The sequence below is a fragment of the Malaclemys terrapin genome, chromosome 12 (genome assembly GCF_027887155.1).
Source record: "Malaclemys terrapin pileata isolate rMalTer1 chromosome 12, rMalTer1.hap1, whole genome shotgun sequence".
Taxonomy (NCBI): domain Eukaryota; kingdom Metazoa; phylum Chordata; order Testudines; family Emydidae; genus Malaclemys; species Malaclemys terrapin.
The window spans coordinates 47,977,638-47,994,081 of NC_071516.1; the positions used below are offsets into that span (position 1 = coordinate 47,977,638).

A 16,444-nucleotide genomic window follows, 5' to 3' on the forward strand; every position below is an offset into this window, starting at 1 on the left:
TAGCTGTCATGTAGCTGTTACAGGAGGCACTATAGACAGCTGCAGTCCACAGGGCCCTGGGCTGGAACCCGGAGTAGAGGGCGGGCCCGGGTTCCCCCCAAACCTCCCAATTGACCTGGACTGTGGGTTCTTCCAGAGGGGAAGGTCTCTGGGCTGTTCCCCAACCCACATGGTGAATCTCTGAGGCAAGAAAATCCGCCAATAAGCGCAGGATCCACCAAGATAGAGGAGGAACTTTGTCACTATAGATATATAGTTCAACCCCAAATACATTTTGTAATTTTTTAATTTCAGCAAGAATAATCCAAAACATTCCTCTTTTAGAACAAACAACCAAGGAGGTGGTAGACTCTCCATCTCTTGAAGGATTCCAATCAAGACTGAATTCCCTACAGGAAAACATGCTTTCATGAGACACAAGTTACTAGGCTCACCATATAGCTAACTGGGTGGAATTCTAAGGCCTGTTTTATACTGAAGGTAGACTTGATGATCAAATAGTCCATTTTGGCCTTATATCCTAGGCATCTAGCTAGGGGGAAATAACACTCCTATGTACAGCTCAGGACCCCAAAGTCCATTGGGGAGCCTGGCATGAACCCAATGACCATCCAGGTTCTGTGCCTGCCTGCCTCTTTGTGGTTTGGGATTTTCATGAGAGCCTCACTTAGAAAATGCTCTGACGCAGATGTCTTTCAGGGCCTGTTTGACTTGTTTGTTGCGGAGAGCATAGATGTAGGGGTTAAAGAGTTGGGCCACCACAGAGAAGAAAAAGGCCACAAATTTGTCAAATTCTTGTGCTCCCCGCTGACTTCTTCGGACATACCTGAAGATGGAGCTACTGTACAATATCACAACAACCAGGAGGTGAGCAGAGCAGGTGGAAAAGGCCTTTTTCCTTCCTGTGGTGGATGGGATGCGCATGATAGTACAGATGATACAGCCATAAGAAATGATAGTGACTGTGAAATTTCCAAGTATGAGAAGTGAAGTTGAAAGCAAAAGCATTACCTCAATGTGTCCCGTGTCTATGCAGGAGAGTTGGAGCAATGCGGCTGTATCACAATAAAAGTGGTTTATGACATTGGGGCCACAGAATGGCACCAGGACGGCCATAAAGGCTGGGGGAAACATTATTAGTAAACTCATCACCCAGCAGCCCAGCACTAACTGGAAGCAGACCCTGCCATTCATGATGGTGCCGTAACGCAAGGGATGGCAGATAGCCACGTAGCGGTCAAAGGACATCATACCCACATGGAAAAATATACAGGATCCCAGGACAAAGAATAACAACAACTGAAGAAAACAACCAGGGAGGGAAATAGATTTTCTCTCTGTCAGGAGGCTGTAGAGGAACCTGGGCATGATGACTAAGCTGAAGCAGATTTCCAAGAGGGAGAAGTTCCTGAGGAAGAAATACATGGGCGATTGGAGGCGATGGTCCACCAAGGAGAGCGTGACAACAGCAATGTTCCCCGTCACAGTCAAGAAGAAGACAACTGATAGAACCATGAACAGGATGATGTTGACATGGTGGTTGCTGGACAGTCCCACAATGATGAATTCCACCACCATGGTCTGGTTCTTCATTCTTCACTCATCTTTAAAGAAAAAATAAACCATGTCAAAACCAGCACCAATAGGCCAATAAGGACAGAACGCCTGAAGAAAAATTCTACACATAAATAGAACTAATCTCTTTAATAATTTCTTTGAAAAAGTCATACGTTTTACCACAATTTATTATAGATTTTTAAGGACAGAAGGCACCAGTATGATCATCTATTCTGACTTCCTATATAGAATGGACCAAGGAACGTCTCTGAATTAAATAAACATCCAACATTAAAAAAAAAAATCTAATATTGGTTTTAAAATTTCCAGTGATGGAAAATCCACCAGAAGGCTTGGAAAGTTGTTCCAAAGGTTAAATATCCTGTCTGTGAAAGTTTTGTTTTTGGTTTATTCCAGGTCAGTGATAAAAATAATTTAAAAGTACTGGGCCAAGAACCGATCCCTGTGGGACCCCTCTAAAAACACCCATGCTCAATGATGATTGCCCATATAGAATTCCACTTTTCAGTTAGACGTGTTTTAAATCTCTTCAGTTTGCACCATGTTAATTGTGTATCATTTTAGTTTCTTAATCACAATGTAAAAAATCAAATAAAAAATAGTCCCTGCCTTAAAAAGGGGAAACAAAGGGGACCTGGGGAGTTATAGACCAAGCAGTCTAACTGTGATACTTGGAAAGATACCGGAACAAATTATTAAACGATCAAGTTGTAAGCACCTAGAGGATAACAGGGTTTTAAGTAATAGCCAACAAGTGCAAAGTACTAGATTTAGGAAGAAAAATATCAAATGCACAGGAAAATGGGACTAGCTGGCAAGTAGGTAGTACTCCTGAAAAGGTCCTTGGGGTTATATTGCCTCACAAATGGAATCTGTGTCCGCAATCCGATGCTGTTGAGAAAAGGCCAATATCATACCGGGGTGTATTAACGGGACTGTTGTATGTGAGACACAGGAGGTAAGTGACTCAATACTGGTGAGACCTCAGCTGGAGTGCACTGTCCAGCTGTGTAGTCCACACTTAAATAAAGTTGTGGACAAATTGGAGAGGGTCCACAAGACTGCAACAAAAATGATGACAAGGTTAGAATACAGCCTAGATATATTTGTCCTGCCTCAGCACAGGAGGGATGGAAAAGATGACCTTTCAAGTTCCCTTCCAACCCGACATTTCTATGGTTCTGTATCATTCTGTATCACATCAAATGCCTTACAGAAATCTAAACATATTGCATCAGCATTATTACCATCATCAAACAAACTTGTAATGACATGAAACAAAGCTCTCAGGTTAGTTGGGCTGAATGTACGTCCATGAACCCACGCTGACTGGAATTAATTCTGTTATCTGCCTCTATTTGTATGTTAATCGAGTCCCAGATCTGCCACTCTATAATTTTATCCATGGTCAATGTCAGGCTCATGGGAGTTTAATTACCTGGCTCATCCCATGTTCTCCTGCTTTTCCACCAGACCTACAAGTGAATAGGGTAGTTGCAATGTTAAGAACATAAGAACGGCCAGACTGGGTCAGACCAAAGGTCCATCTAGCCCAGTATCCTGTCTGCCGACAGTGGCCAATGCCAGGTGCTCCAAAGGGATTGAACAGATCAGGGAATCACCCAGTGATGTTAGGTTGACAAGATCTTGGATAAAAAGAAGAACAGGAGTACTTGTGGCACCTTAGAGACTAACAAATTTATTAGAGCATAAGCTTTCGTGGACTACAGCCCACTTCTTCGGATGCATGTAGAATGGATCTTGGATGTGAATCCTTCTTGTCCACCCCACACTTCCTATGACAGGGACTCTCTCTTCTGTTACACCCCACCCTGAAATCAGACATGGCAACCATCAGTGCTGGATATGTATTTTCTCTAAGATCAATTGTTTTCCTGCCAATGAAGATAATGTCACTGGGTTTCAAAGTTCGATAGAAGTAAATGGCAGATGCTCATGTTCTGGGCAAGCTACTGCTTCTGGCTGGCTGCAGATTCAGCCGGACATTGCTCTAACACAACATATTGGTTACAAATTAGGAAGGATTTTCCTCCCTAAACTCTGGTTTCATTCCCGTCCCACAGAGACACCCGCCTCCCCCTTGTATTGAATAGAAGCATAGCTTGAATGGCTAAATTTTAAGTCAGTCACATTACCCAGCTTGGACCTGCAGGGTCCGATCCAATGGTCTTCAAAGTCAATTGAGAGCCTAACACTGGCTCCAGAGGCCTCTCAGACAATGTTAAGATGCTGGTGGCCACGGAGAAGTACTTACAGAGTTGGAAAATGGAGAGTGAGGACACAAACATTCGTCAGCAGAGACACCTGCTCTCCGCATCACAAACAGAACGTGGAGAAAAGTCCTGTGTCTTTGCAGATTGGGTCCCATGCACCTCTCCAAACACTTCTTTTCTCAAAAGCTCTACTTTTTCAACAGTATTTCTCTAGGAGTTTGAATACACAGAACAAGAAGGTCTCTTATTTCTCAGAGATTCCCATTTTGCAATAAGCCATCTCACCCATTCGCTTGGCTTTGCAGCTAGGGGTAGCAGTGGTTGCTCACTTGAATAGATATGTGGACAGAGTTGGCATCGGGGTTTGTTACAAGGATAGGTTCCTGGGTTAGTGGTTTTGTTCAGTGATGAGTGGTTGCTGGTGAGCAAATACTCACCAGCAACCACACATCACTGAACAAAACCACTAACCCAGGAACCTATCCTTGTAACAAACCCCGATGCCAACTCTGTCCACATATCTATTCAAGTGACATCATCATAGGACCTAATCACATCAGCCATACCATCAGGGGCTCGTTCACCTGCACATCTACCAATGTGATCTATGCCATCATGTGCCAGCAATGCCCCTCTGCCATGTACATTGGCCAAACCGGACAGTCTCTACGCAAAAGAATTAATGGACACAAATCTGACATCAGGAATCAAAATACTCAAAAACCAGTGGGAGAACACTTTAACCTGTCTGGTCATTCAGTGACAGACCTGCGGGTGGCTATATTACAACAGAAAAACTTCAAAAACAGACTCCAAAGAGAGACTGCAGAGCTAGAATTGATATGCAAACTAGACACAATCAACTCCGGTTTGAATAAGGACTGGGAATGGCTGAGCCATTACAAACGTTGACTATCTCCCCTTGTAAGTACTCTCACACTTCTTATCACACTGTCTGTACTCGGCTAGCTTGATTATCACTTCAAAAGTTTTTTTTTTCTTTCTCTTAATTAATTGGCCTCTCAGAGTTAGTAAGACAACTCCCACCTGTTTATGCTCTCTGTATGTGTGTATATATATCTCCTCATTATTTGTTCCATTCTATATGCATCCGAAGAAGTGGGCTGTAGTCCACGAAAGCTTATGCTCTAATAAATTTGTTAGTCTCTAAGGTGCCACAAGTACTCCTGTTCTTCTTTTTGCGGATACAGACTAACACGGCTGTTACTCTGAAACTTGTTATATAGAAAAAAGTACTTAAAATGAACATTGATATTATCTGTGAAAATTATTAAAATGCTAACAACTGAATTCTGCCACACCTGCTTCTAGTACAGAGAACCAACATGTTGGACTATCTTGGGGAAGAAAACAGAACAGTTAATCATACATGGCTTTAGAAATGGAGGTTCTTTGTCAGTGCAACTGCTGCTACTGCAGGGCTAGTCTAGTGAAGTCCACGTTAACTTCCACATGAGTTGACTATGTCTTCAGAGTGAGGCTCTGACCTCCGACCAGATGCCTGTGTGCTCTGCCACAAAACTAATTCATACCAATAATAACCATTATTAATAACAATGCTTGCATGGGCCATGAGTGAGCCAGCCTTAACTGCAATGACTAGTATCTGCAGGCGGACCTACTGATTTCAGTGGGCCCGTATTACAACCACTTTATGAAATCCTCATACGGACAGCTGAATTCTGCAATCTCAGTCCCAAAGTCCATGCATTTTGCACATGAGTGGGAGGGATCGCCGGACTTCTCTGTAGGGCTTCATAGTCCAAATCATAATTTAGCCCCAGGAGACTGGTCATGGAGCAAAGTTCTACTCAGCTGGAGTAAATTTGTCACAATCTGCCCCATGAAAATGAGCCCTGTCTCCTAGAGGCAATGGAGCCTGGATGGGAAGTCACTTTTATTCCCTAAAAAAACCCTGCCAGATGAAAATGATTTTTATTTTGTCGAAAACATTCATAGAAATGTTTTGGACTTTCACTAAAAACCCCAAACCCACCATTTACCCACCCCAGCACTCCCTGCCCCAATTTTTGTCAGCTCAGCTATTCCTTTCTTTCTTAGATGTAAATTTCAGTTTGTAAAATATGAATAATTTAAGGAATACCCCCACAATTTTCCATATTTCAGGTCAATTTCCATTTAATAACAAAAGACATTTTCTGGGGGTAAGAAAAAGCAAACAAACAATTGAGATGGAATTTTCCCCTTCAGTTCTACCTGTTTGCTTTCTTTTCAGAGAGAAAAGCGGTGCCATCAAGATCCTGTCCTAGTATCCCCAGAGATGCTGTAGTGCTCATTAGCCAGTTGGTCTCAAGGAATAGCAGTACCAGTGAGAGAGGAAAAATAATCATGGGGATTGAAAATAAATAAATGGGAACTGGAAATAGAGTCATGCATTTTCCACAGGTATCAATCACTACATACAATCTCTATGCTCAGTTTCATTGCATGACATGGAATTCATAGATCTAAGACCAGGCATGGAAAGTTCATTGTTACATTAGTATAACTTATTACTTTTGAGACTAGTTCACTACATGATCCATTGCTAGATATCGTAGATCACATGAAATTTGCATCTTTGTTCAAACACCAGGTAAGTGAGCAGCCACAATGGAGAACCAAACTGCAGTGACAGAGTTTATCCTTCTGGGCTTCACAGATGTTGTCTGGCTGCAGATCCTGCTCTTCGTTTTGTTACTTTTCACCTACATCTTGACCATAGCAGGAAATATTCTCATTATCTCCATCACTCTGGTCAACCGGCGCCTCCACACGCCCATGTATTTTTTCCTCAGGAACTTCTCGCTTTTGGCGATTGGCTTCACCTCAGCAGGGACAGAAGGATTGTGAAGAGGTTTGGCAGCATGTGACCTCCAGAAGGAGAAAGAGGAGCGTCCATGCACCAGCAATGGAGATACAGGTGAGCAATCGTTTCCATGTTCTCTCTACAGGTACTAATGCAGAGAGTGGACTAGATGACCCAACTGAGGGAAGGAAGCAGAAGGAGACTCCACCGATTGGAAGGCAAAAGATGCACTGTCCTAGGGATGGGGGTTCCACGACCACCACTCCCAAGAGGAGGAGGAGGGTGGTGGTGGTCGGGGACTCCCTCCTCAGGGGGACTGAGTCATCTATCTGCAGCCCCGACCGGGAAAACCGAGAGGTCTGCTGCTTGCCAGGAGCTAGGATACACGATGTGACGGAGAGACTGCCGAGACTCATCAAACCCTCGGATCGCTACCCCTTCCTGCTTCTCCACGTGGGCACCAATGATACTGCCAAGAATGACCTTGAGCGGATCACTGCAGACTACGTGGCTCTGGGAAGAAGGATAAAGGAGTTTGAGGCGCAAGTGGTGTTCTCGTCCATCCTCCCTGTGCAAGGAAAAGGCCTGGGTAGAGACCGTCGAATCGTGGAAGTCAACGAATGGCTACGCAGGTGGTGTCGGAGAGAAGGCTTTGGATTCTTCGACCATAGGATGGTGTTCCAAGAAGGAGGAGTGCTAGGCAGAGACGGGCTCCACCTAACGAAGAGAGGGAAGAGCATCTTCGCCAGCAGGCTGGCTAACCTAGTGAGGAGGGCTTTAAACTATACACAAATGCAAGAAGCCTGGGAAACAAGCAGGGAGAACTGGAAGTCCTGGCACAGTCAGGGAACTACGATGTGATTGGAATAACAGAGACTTGGTGGGATAACTCACATGACTGGAGTACTGTCATGGATGGATATAAACTGTTCAGGAAGGACAGGCAGGGCAGAAAAGGTGGGGGAGTTGTACTGTATGTAAGAGAGCAGTATGACTGCTCAGAGCTCCGGTATGAAACTGCAGAAAAACCTGAGAGTCTCTGGATAAAGTTGAGAAGTGGGAGCAACAAGGGTGATGTCGTGGTTGGAGTCTGCTATAGACCACCAGGCCAGGGGGATGAGGTGGACGAGGCTTTCTTCTGGCAATTAGCAGAAGTTGTTAGATCGCAGGCCCTGGTTCTCATGGGAGACTTTAATCACCCTGATATCTGCTGGGAGAGCAATACAGCGGTGCAGAGACAATCCAGGAAGTTTTTGGAAAGTGTAGGGGACAATTTCCTGGTGCAAGTGCTGGAGGAACTAACTAGGGGCAGAGCTTTTCTTGACCTGCTGCTCACAAACAGGGAAGAATTAGTAGGGGAAGCAAAAGTGGATGGGAACCTGGGAGGCAGTGACCATGAGATGGTCGAGTTCAGGATCCTGACACAAGGAAGAAAGGAGAGGCGCAGAATATGGCCCCTGGACTTCAGAAAAGCAGACTTTGACTCCCTCAGGGAACAGATGGGCAGGATCCCCTGGGAGAATAACACGAAGGGCAAAGGGGTCCAGGAGAGCTGGCTGTATTTTAAAGAATCCTTATTGCGGTTGCAGGAACAAAACATCCCGATGTGTAGAAAGAATAGTAAATATGGCAGGCAACCAGCTTGGCTAAACAGTGAAATCCTTGCTGATCTTAAATGCAAAAAAGAAGCTTACAAGAAGTGGAAGATTGGACAAATGACCAGGGAGGAGTATAAAAATATTGCTCAGGCGTGCAGGAGTGAAATCAGGAAGGCCAAATCACACTTGGAGTTGCAGTTAGCAAGAGATGTTAAGAGTAACAAGAAGGATTTCTTCAGGTATGTTAGCAACAAGAAGAAAGTCAAGGAAAGTGTGGGCCCCTTACTGTATGAGGGAGGCAACCTAGTGACCGAGGATGTGGAAAAAGCTAATGTAATCAAGGATTTTTTTGCCTCTGTCTTCACGCACAAGGTCAGCTCCCAGATTGATGCACTTGGCAGTACAGTATGGGGAGAAGGTGACCAGCCCTCTGTGGAGAAGAAGTGGTTCGGGACTATTTAGAAAAACTGGACGTGCACAAGTCCATGGGGCCGGATGCGCTGCATCCGAGGGTGCTAAAGGAGTTGGCGCGTGAGATTGCAGAGCCATTAGCCATTATTTTTGAAAACTCATGGCGATCGGGGGAGGTCCCAGATGACTGGAAAAAGGCTAATGTAGTGCCCATCTTTAACATAGGGAACAAGGAGGATCCGGGGAACTACAGGCCAGTCAGCCTCACCTCAGTCGCTGGAAAAATCATGGAGCAGGTCCTCAAGGAATCAATTATGAAAAGTTTAGAGGAGAGGAAAGTGATCAGGAACAGTCAGCATGGATTCACGAAGGGGAAGTCGTGCCTGACTAACTTAATTGCCTTCTATGATGAGATAACTGGCTCTGTGGATGAGGGGAAAGCAGTGGATTTGTTATTTCTTGATTTTAGCAAAGCTTTTGATACGGTCTCCCACAGTATTCTTGCCGCCAAGTTAAAGAAGTATGGGCTGGATGAATGGACTGTAAGGTGGATAGAAAGCTGGCTAGATCGTCGGGCTCAACGGGTAGTGATCAATGGCTCCATGTCTAGTTGGCTGCCGGTTTCAAGCGGAGTGCCCCAAGGGTCAATTCTGGGGCCGGTTTTGTTTAATATCTTTATTAATGATCTGGAGGATGGTGTGGACTGCACTCTCAGCAAGTTTGCAGATGACACTAAACTAGGAGGCGTGGTAGATACACTAGAGGGTAGGGATCGGATACAGAGGGACCTAGACAAATTAGAGGATTGGGCCAAAAAAAACCTGATGAGGTTCAACAAGGACAAGTGCAGAGTCCTGCACTTAGGACGGAAGAATCCCATGCACTGCTACAGACTAGGGACCGAGTGGCTAGGCAGCAGTTCTGCAGAAAAGGACCTAGGGGTCACAGTGGACGAGAAGCTGGATATGAGTCAACAGTGTGCTCTTGTTGCCAAGAAAGCTAACGGCATTTTGGGCTGTATAAGTAGGGGCATTGCCAGCAGATCGAGGAACGTGATCGTTCCCCTTTATTCGACATTGGTGAGGCCTCATCTGGAATACTGTGTCCAGTTTTGGGCCCCACACTACAAGAAGGATGTGGAAAAATTGGAAAGAGTCCAGCGGAGGGGAACAAAAATGATTAGGGGTCTGGAGAACATGACTTATGAGGAGAGGCTGAGGGAACTGGGATTGTTTAGTCTCCAGAAGAGAAGAATGAGGGGGGATTTGATAGCAGCCTTCAACTACCTGAAGGGGGGTTCCAAAGAGGATGGAGCTCGGCTGTTCTCAGTGGTGGCAGATGACAGAACAAGGAGCAATGGTCTCAAGTTGCAGTGGGGGAGGTCCAGGTTGGATATTAGGAAAAACTATTTCACTAGGAGGGTGGTGAAACACTGGAATGCATAACCTAGGGAGGTGGTGGAGTCTCCTTTCTTGGAGGTTTTTAAGGCCCGGCTTGACAAAGCCCTGGCTGGGATGATTTAGTTGGGAATTAGTCCTGCTTTGAGCAGGGGGTTGGACTAGATGACCTCTTGAGGTCCCGTCCAACCCTGATATTCTATGAAGAACCACTGGTCATTGTCCTCTTTAGAGCAGCCTTTAATATATTTAAAGACTGTTACCGAGTCTCCCCTCAGTCTTCTTTTCTCAAAACTGAATAGGCCTTGTTTATTTTAACCTTTCCTCATAGGTCAGGTTTTCTAAATCTTGTATTGTTTTGGTTTCTCTCCTCTAGACTCTCTCCAATTTCTCCACATCTTTCTTTTAAGTGAGGCATCCAGATCCGGACACTGTAGTTCAGCCCAGGTCTCACGAGTGACAAGAAGAGTGGGACAATTACCTCCCAAGTCTTACAGCAACACCACTATATTATTACACCCCAGAATTATATTAGCCTTTTTTTGCAGCAGCATCACATTATTGGCTCATGCTCAATTTTTGATCTACTCTGACCCCTACCTGCTTTTCAGCAGTATCATCTCTTTGCCAGAGAGTCCCCATTTTGGGGTTGTGCATTGGATTTTTTTTTCTTCCTAAGTGTTGTACCTTCTACTTGTATTTATTGAATTTCAACTTGTACATTTCACAGATTATTAGGGTTGGAAGGGACCTCAGGAGGTCATCTAGTCCAACCCCCTGCTCAAAGGGGGACCAATCCCCAAATCCCTAAATGGCCCCCTCAAGGATTGAACTCACAATGCTGGGTTTAGCAGGCCAATGCTCAAACCACTGAGCTATCCCTCTCCAATTTGGAGAGGACATTTTGAATACTAATCCTGTCCCCCTCCCAGCTTGGTGTCATCCACAAATGTAATAAGCCTACTCTCCACTCCATTATCTAAGTCATTAATGAAAATATTGAAAAGTATCAGAGCAAGGACACACTGTTGTGGGAGTCCGCTGGCTAGGTCCTCCCACTTTGACAGTGAATCACTGAAAGCTGTGCTTTGAGTATAGTCTTTCAATGAATTTTGCACTCACCTTATATTTCATCTGGACCACATTTTCCTAATTTGCCTGTGAGAATGTCATGTGGGACTGTGTCAAAAGCATTAACTAAAATCAGGATATAATCACATCTAGAGGTTCCCAACTATCCACCAGGCCAGTAACTGTGCCAAGGGACATTAGATTTGTATGGCATGATTTGTTCTTCACAAATCCATGCTGGCTGTTTCTTAAAACCCCATTATCCTCTAAGTGCTTTAAATTTGATCGTTTAAAAATTTGTTCCAGTATCTTTCCAGGTAACAAAGTTAGGCTGACTGGTCTATAATTCCCCATGTTCCTTTCTTCCCCTTTTCTAAAGACAGATACTATTTTTTATTAGATTTTTGACATTGTGATTAAGAAACTAGAATGATACACAATTAACACAGCACACATTAAATGGATTAAACAGTGTCTAAGTGAAAGGACTCCAAATGGAAATGTATCAGGGCAGTCATCACTGAGCGGGTATGTTTTTACTGGGGTCGATTCTTGGTCATGTACTTTTAAATATTTTCATCAATGACATGGAAAGAACACAAACAAATAAAAATTAGCAGTGAGGGCATTTCATCATTGAAACAACTTTCTGAGCTTTGTGGTGGATTTTCCACCATCACATTTTTTAAAATCATGTTTTTCGAAAGGAGGTGCAGAACAGGAGTTAATTCAGGGAAAGGTCTCTGGCTTGTGTCATACAGGAGATCAGACTAGATTATCAGAATGGTGCCCTCTAGGTTTATAATCTGTGTTTCTATGAAAAAAAAAGTAAAAATGTATGGTTTTAAAAAAGAAAATATTTTCATTTTTCCTTCCCCTCCAGCTCTCTCTCTCCCTCCCTCTTTGCAATTCTCAGTGATTGTCCTCTGAGATCCTCTGCTCGGTTCCAATTTCTCTGCTGGGCACCCACCACCCATTGAAGAGATGTTTTCTATTTAGACATCGAGTTTCCCCTGAGTGTATTCTGTCCCCATGGTGCTATCCACTCTGGTTTTGATGTTTGTATTTTTTTTCTTTAAAGATGAGCCAGAAATGAAGAATCACTGTGGAGGAGTTCATCCTCTTGGGCTTGTCCAGCAACCGTCATTTAAACATCATCCTGTGTGTGGTTCTATTAGTTGTCTTCCTGCTGTCCATAATGGGAAACATCATTGTTGTCACCCTCCCCCTCAGGGACCATCGCCTCCAGTCCCCCATGTATTTCTTCCCCAGGAACTTCTGCCTCTTGGAAATCTGCTTCACCTCCGTCATCATGCCCAGGTTCCTCCACAGCCTCCTGACAGAGAGAAAATCTATTCCCCTCCCTGGTTATTTCCTTCAACTGTGGTTGTTCTTCCTCCTGGGTGCCTCTATGTTTTGCCATGGGAATTGTCATGACCTTTGACCGCTACATGGCTATCTGCCACCCCTTGCGTTATGGCACCATCATGAATGGCAGTGTCTGCTTCCAGTTAGTGCTGGGCTGCTGGGTGTTGAGTTTTCTCTTGTGCTTTCCTGCAGCATTTATGGTTGTGCTGTTACCGTTCTGTGGCCCCAATGTCATAAACCACTTCTACTGCGATACAGCCGCATTGCTCCAACTCTCCTGCTGGGACACGGGACACATTGAGGTAATGCTCTTGGTTGCAGCTGTAGTGGTCTTACCTGGCACTTTAACAGTCACCATAATTTCCTATGGCTGTATCATCTGTACTATCATGCGCATCCCATCCACCACAGGAAGGAAAAAGGCCTTTTCAATCTGCTTGCTCACCTCCTGGTTGTTGTGATATTGTAGAGTAGTGCCATCTTCAGGTACATCCGACCAGATAAGTGGGGCACTTGGGACTTTGACAAAGATGTGTCTTTTCTGTACTGTGTGTTGGCTGTACTGTTTATCCCCTATATTTACGCTCGCCACAAAGAACAAGTCAAACAGGGTCTGAGGGACATCTGTGGCCAAGCATTTTCTAAGTGCCTAAGGTTAGGTCCATCAATTACAATTAGCCAGGATGGGCAGGGATGGTGTCCCTAGCCTCTGTTTGCCAGAAGCTGGGAATGAGCCACAGGGGATGGATAGGTGGATGATTCCCTGTTCTGTTCATTCCCTCAGGGGCACCTGGCACTGGCCACTGTCAGAAGACAGGATACTGGGCTAGATGGACCTTTAGTCTGACTCAGTATGGCTGTTCTTATGTTCTTATGTTATGTAAGGTAGAGGGTGGTAAATTGTTCTTCTTACCCACAGAGGACAGGACAAGAAGTAATGGGCAAAAATTGCAGCAAGGGAGGTTTAGACTGGCCATTAGGAAAAATCTCCTAACCATCAGGCTAGTTAAGGACTGAAACAAATTGCTTAAGGAGGTTGTGGTATCTCCGTCATTGGAAGTTTTTAAGAAGAGGTTAGACAAACACCTGTCAGGGATGGTGTAGATAATACTTAGTTCTTCCTCAGGGAAGGGGACTGGACTAGATGACCACTCAAGGTCTCTCCCATGCCTACATTTCTAGAATTCTATGATTTTGGGGGCAAGAAAAAGCAAAATAAGAGATGGAATTGTTTTCCTTACATTCTAGCCATTTGTTTTCTTTTCAGACAGTAAAGCTGTGACCAAAAAAAAATACCCAAACTTTCTGAGTTTGTCCTGGTATCCTCAGGGATGCTGCAGCACTCATTACCTAATTGGTCTCTGAAGGAATTGCAGTACCAGTAGAAGTGGAAAAAGAACCATGGGAATTGGAAATAAATAAAGGGGGACTGCAAATAGTGTTGGGCATTTGCTGCAGGTAACAATCATAACAAGCAATCACCATGCTCGGTTTCATTGCAAGACCTTGATTTCATACATCTAAACGAGGGCATTGCAACATCAGAGCTACATTAGTAAAACTTATTAGCTCTGACACAAGTTCTCTAGATGATCCATTGCTAAATATCGTAGATCACTTGAAATTTGTATTTTTATTCAAACGTCGTGTGAGTGAGCAGCCACCATGGAGAACCAAACTGCAGTGACAGAGTTTATCCTTCTGGGCTTCACAGATGTTCGCTGGCTGCAGATCCTGCTCTTCGTTTTGTTACTTTTCACCTACATCTTGACCATAGCAGGAAATATTCTCATTATCTCCATCACTCTGGTGGACCAGCGCCTCCACACGCCCATGTATTTTTTCCTCAGGAACTTCTCGCTTTTGGAGATTGGCTTCACCTCAGCCTCCATCCCGAAAGTTTTGTTCAATTTGGCCTCGGGGTGCCAGTCCATATCTGTGGCCGGGTGTTTTTCACAATGTTTATTTTATCTCACTGTGGGCACTGCTGAGTTTTGCCTGCTGGCGGCCATATCCTTCGATAGATACGTGGCTATCTGCAAACCCCTGTCCTATACGTCCATCATGAACAGTCACTTCTGTAACTGGCTGGTGCTGGGCTCTTGGCTTATTGGTTTCGGTTATGTGCTCGTCCCACTTGTTCTTTTATTCCGGTTGCCATTCTGTGGCCCCAACATCATTAACCATTTCTTCTGTGACAACTTTGAATTGCTTAAACTTGCCTGCACAGACACCCGACTCCTAGGACTCCTGGTTTTCCTCTTGGCCACAGGCAGCATATCGGGCACTTTAGCCGTCACTGTCTTCTCCTATTTTAAGATTATCTCCGCAGTGATGCGCATCCCCTCCCTGGCTGGGAGGCAGAAAGCCTTTGCCACTTGTGCCTCTCACATCACCGTGGTCTCCATGGCTTACGGCAGCTGCATCTTCCTGTACTTGAAGCCAGTGGGGAGCAGCAGGCTGGACTTCAGCAAGAATGTGGCTGTTCTCAACAGCATTTTGTCCCCTCTGCTCAACCCCTTCATCTACAGCCTGAGGAACAAACAGGTGAAAGAGGCCTTGAGGGAGGCTGTCAGGTGGATCACGGTATTTTCTAAGAACTCCAAAGTTTGACATTAAGGTGACAAGTAGAAACAAGGTTGGAATCTATCTAGCTAATAAAGGTACAGATCGATTTCAAATGATGTAGCTACAAAACTCAGGCCAATTAAGAGCTGAATGCCAAATTGTGTCACCATTCTTCATGCCAATTGGTATATTATTTTGCAGGAAGGCCCACTAAGTTTGACCCCCTTTATACAAGATTTGGGTGCCACTACAGGACCTTGGTTGCAACAATGATCTATATGGTCCCAGATTAGATCAATAACGTCACAAGGTCCCTTCCCCGAGATAGCTGTCGGCTGGAGACCTGATCCGGCATTCTTGGAACAGCCTAGGAAGGGGCATACAGGGGCAGTGACTCTGAATCTGTGACACTGTGCTCTAAGGAAGGGGAAATGTAATGAATGCTGGTGACCAAAGGTGACTGCAAAGATGCGTATGCTGCCTATGCTTTGGATAGGAAGGATGGCTTGTGCCTGAGACATCTGCCTAAGGCTATATAAAGTTGGGGTCAATTCTTTATTCTGCCACAGAGTCCCTGCCTGAGAACGGGTAAGCCACTGCCTCTCTCAATGCCTCATTCCCCATCTTGTAGAATGAAGAAGGTGATATCTTATTTCTCTGCCACTTGGTGTGTGTCGGGAGAGCACTATGAGCTCTGAACTTGGCTGGGGACTCTAAGCACAACCATATTTTTTTTTCATTAATGAGACACTTAGATTCTGTGAATGGTACAAAATTACCAAAGTGTTGCAAAAATATGAGTAAACATAACCTGTAGGATGTGAAAGTTCTCTGCCAGTGCTGCTCGAGAAACATTTTAAGATGTGGTGTCAGATTATGTGTTATCTATGTAGAGTCAGAACTGTGCAGACCACAGAATTATGACCTAGTAGCTAGGCAGGGAAGTATTTTGGTAAACATTACAGGTAAATGCCTGTAAATGTTGATTTCAGCTGTACACACACAAACCTATGAAAAAATATGTCTGATGATAATATAAATTTTAAGATAGGCAAAGAAAGAAAAATCTGCTTGAGAACTTATTAGAGTTTCAATTAAGGAATTTATTTTGTATATTTTGACATGTAATCTTAACCATTTGTGTTTTCATGGCAATAAATCTTGATCTTTTTAATCTCAGTGTTCACTGTCACTAATCATTCTTGTCTGACTGCCACTCCCATATGTGCCTGGAATCGTGAACATTTAAATGGATAAAAATAAGTTAAAAAAAAAAAGCTTGAAACTCACTATTTTGTGAAAATTTAAATCGATATCAATATGAAAAAATGCTAAAAAAGATACTTTGATATTTTCTATCAAAATTATAAAAAAAATTAAAGTTGAATT

General features: G+C 44.1%; 2 protein-coding genes and 1 pseudogene across 2 annotated transcripts; 2 read left to right on the plus strand and 1 right to left on the minus strand.

The window, feature by feature from the left end:
* Positions 1–663: 663 nt before the first annotated feature.
* Positions 664–1,593, minus strand: LOC128845935 (olfactory receptor 49-like). Its single transcript, XM_054045036.1, has one exon. The coding sequence runs from the start codon at positions 1,591–1,593 to the stop codon at positions 664–666; it is 930 nt and encodes a 309-aa protein (XP_053901011.1).
* Positions 1,594–6,446: 4,853 nt separating this feature from the next.
* On the plus strand, positions 6,447–13,425 carry LOC128846196 (olfactory receptor 6C75-like; annotated as a pseudogene).
* A 727-nt stretch (positions 13,426–14,152) lies between these two features.
* LOC128846197 (olfactory receptor 49-like) lies at positions 14,153–15,100 on the plus strand. The gene has a single exon (XM_054045228.1). The coding sequence runs from the start codon at positions 14,153–14,155 to the stop codon at positions 15,098–15,100; it is 948 nt and encodes a 315-aa protein (XP_053901203.1).
* Positions 15,101–16,444: the final 1,344 nt, after the last annotated feature.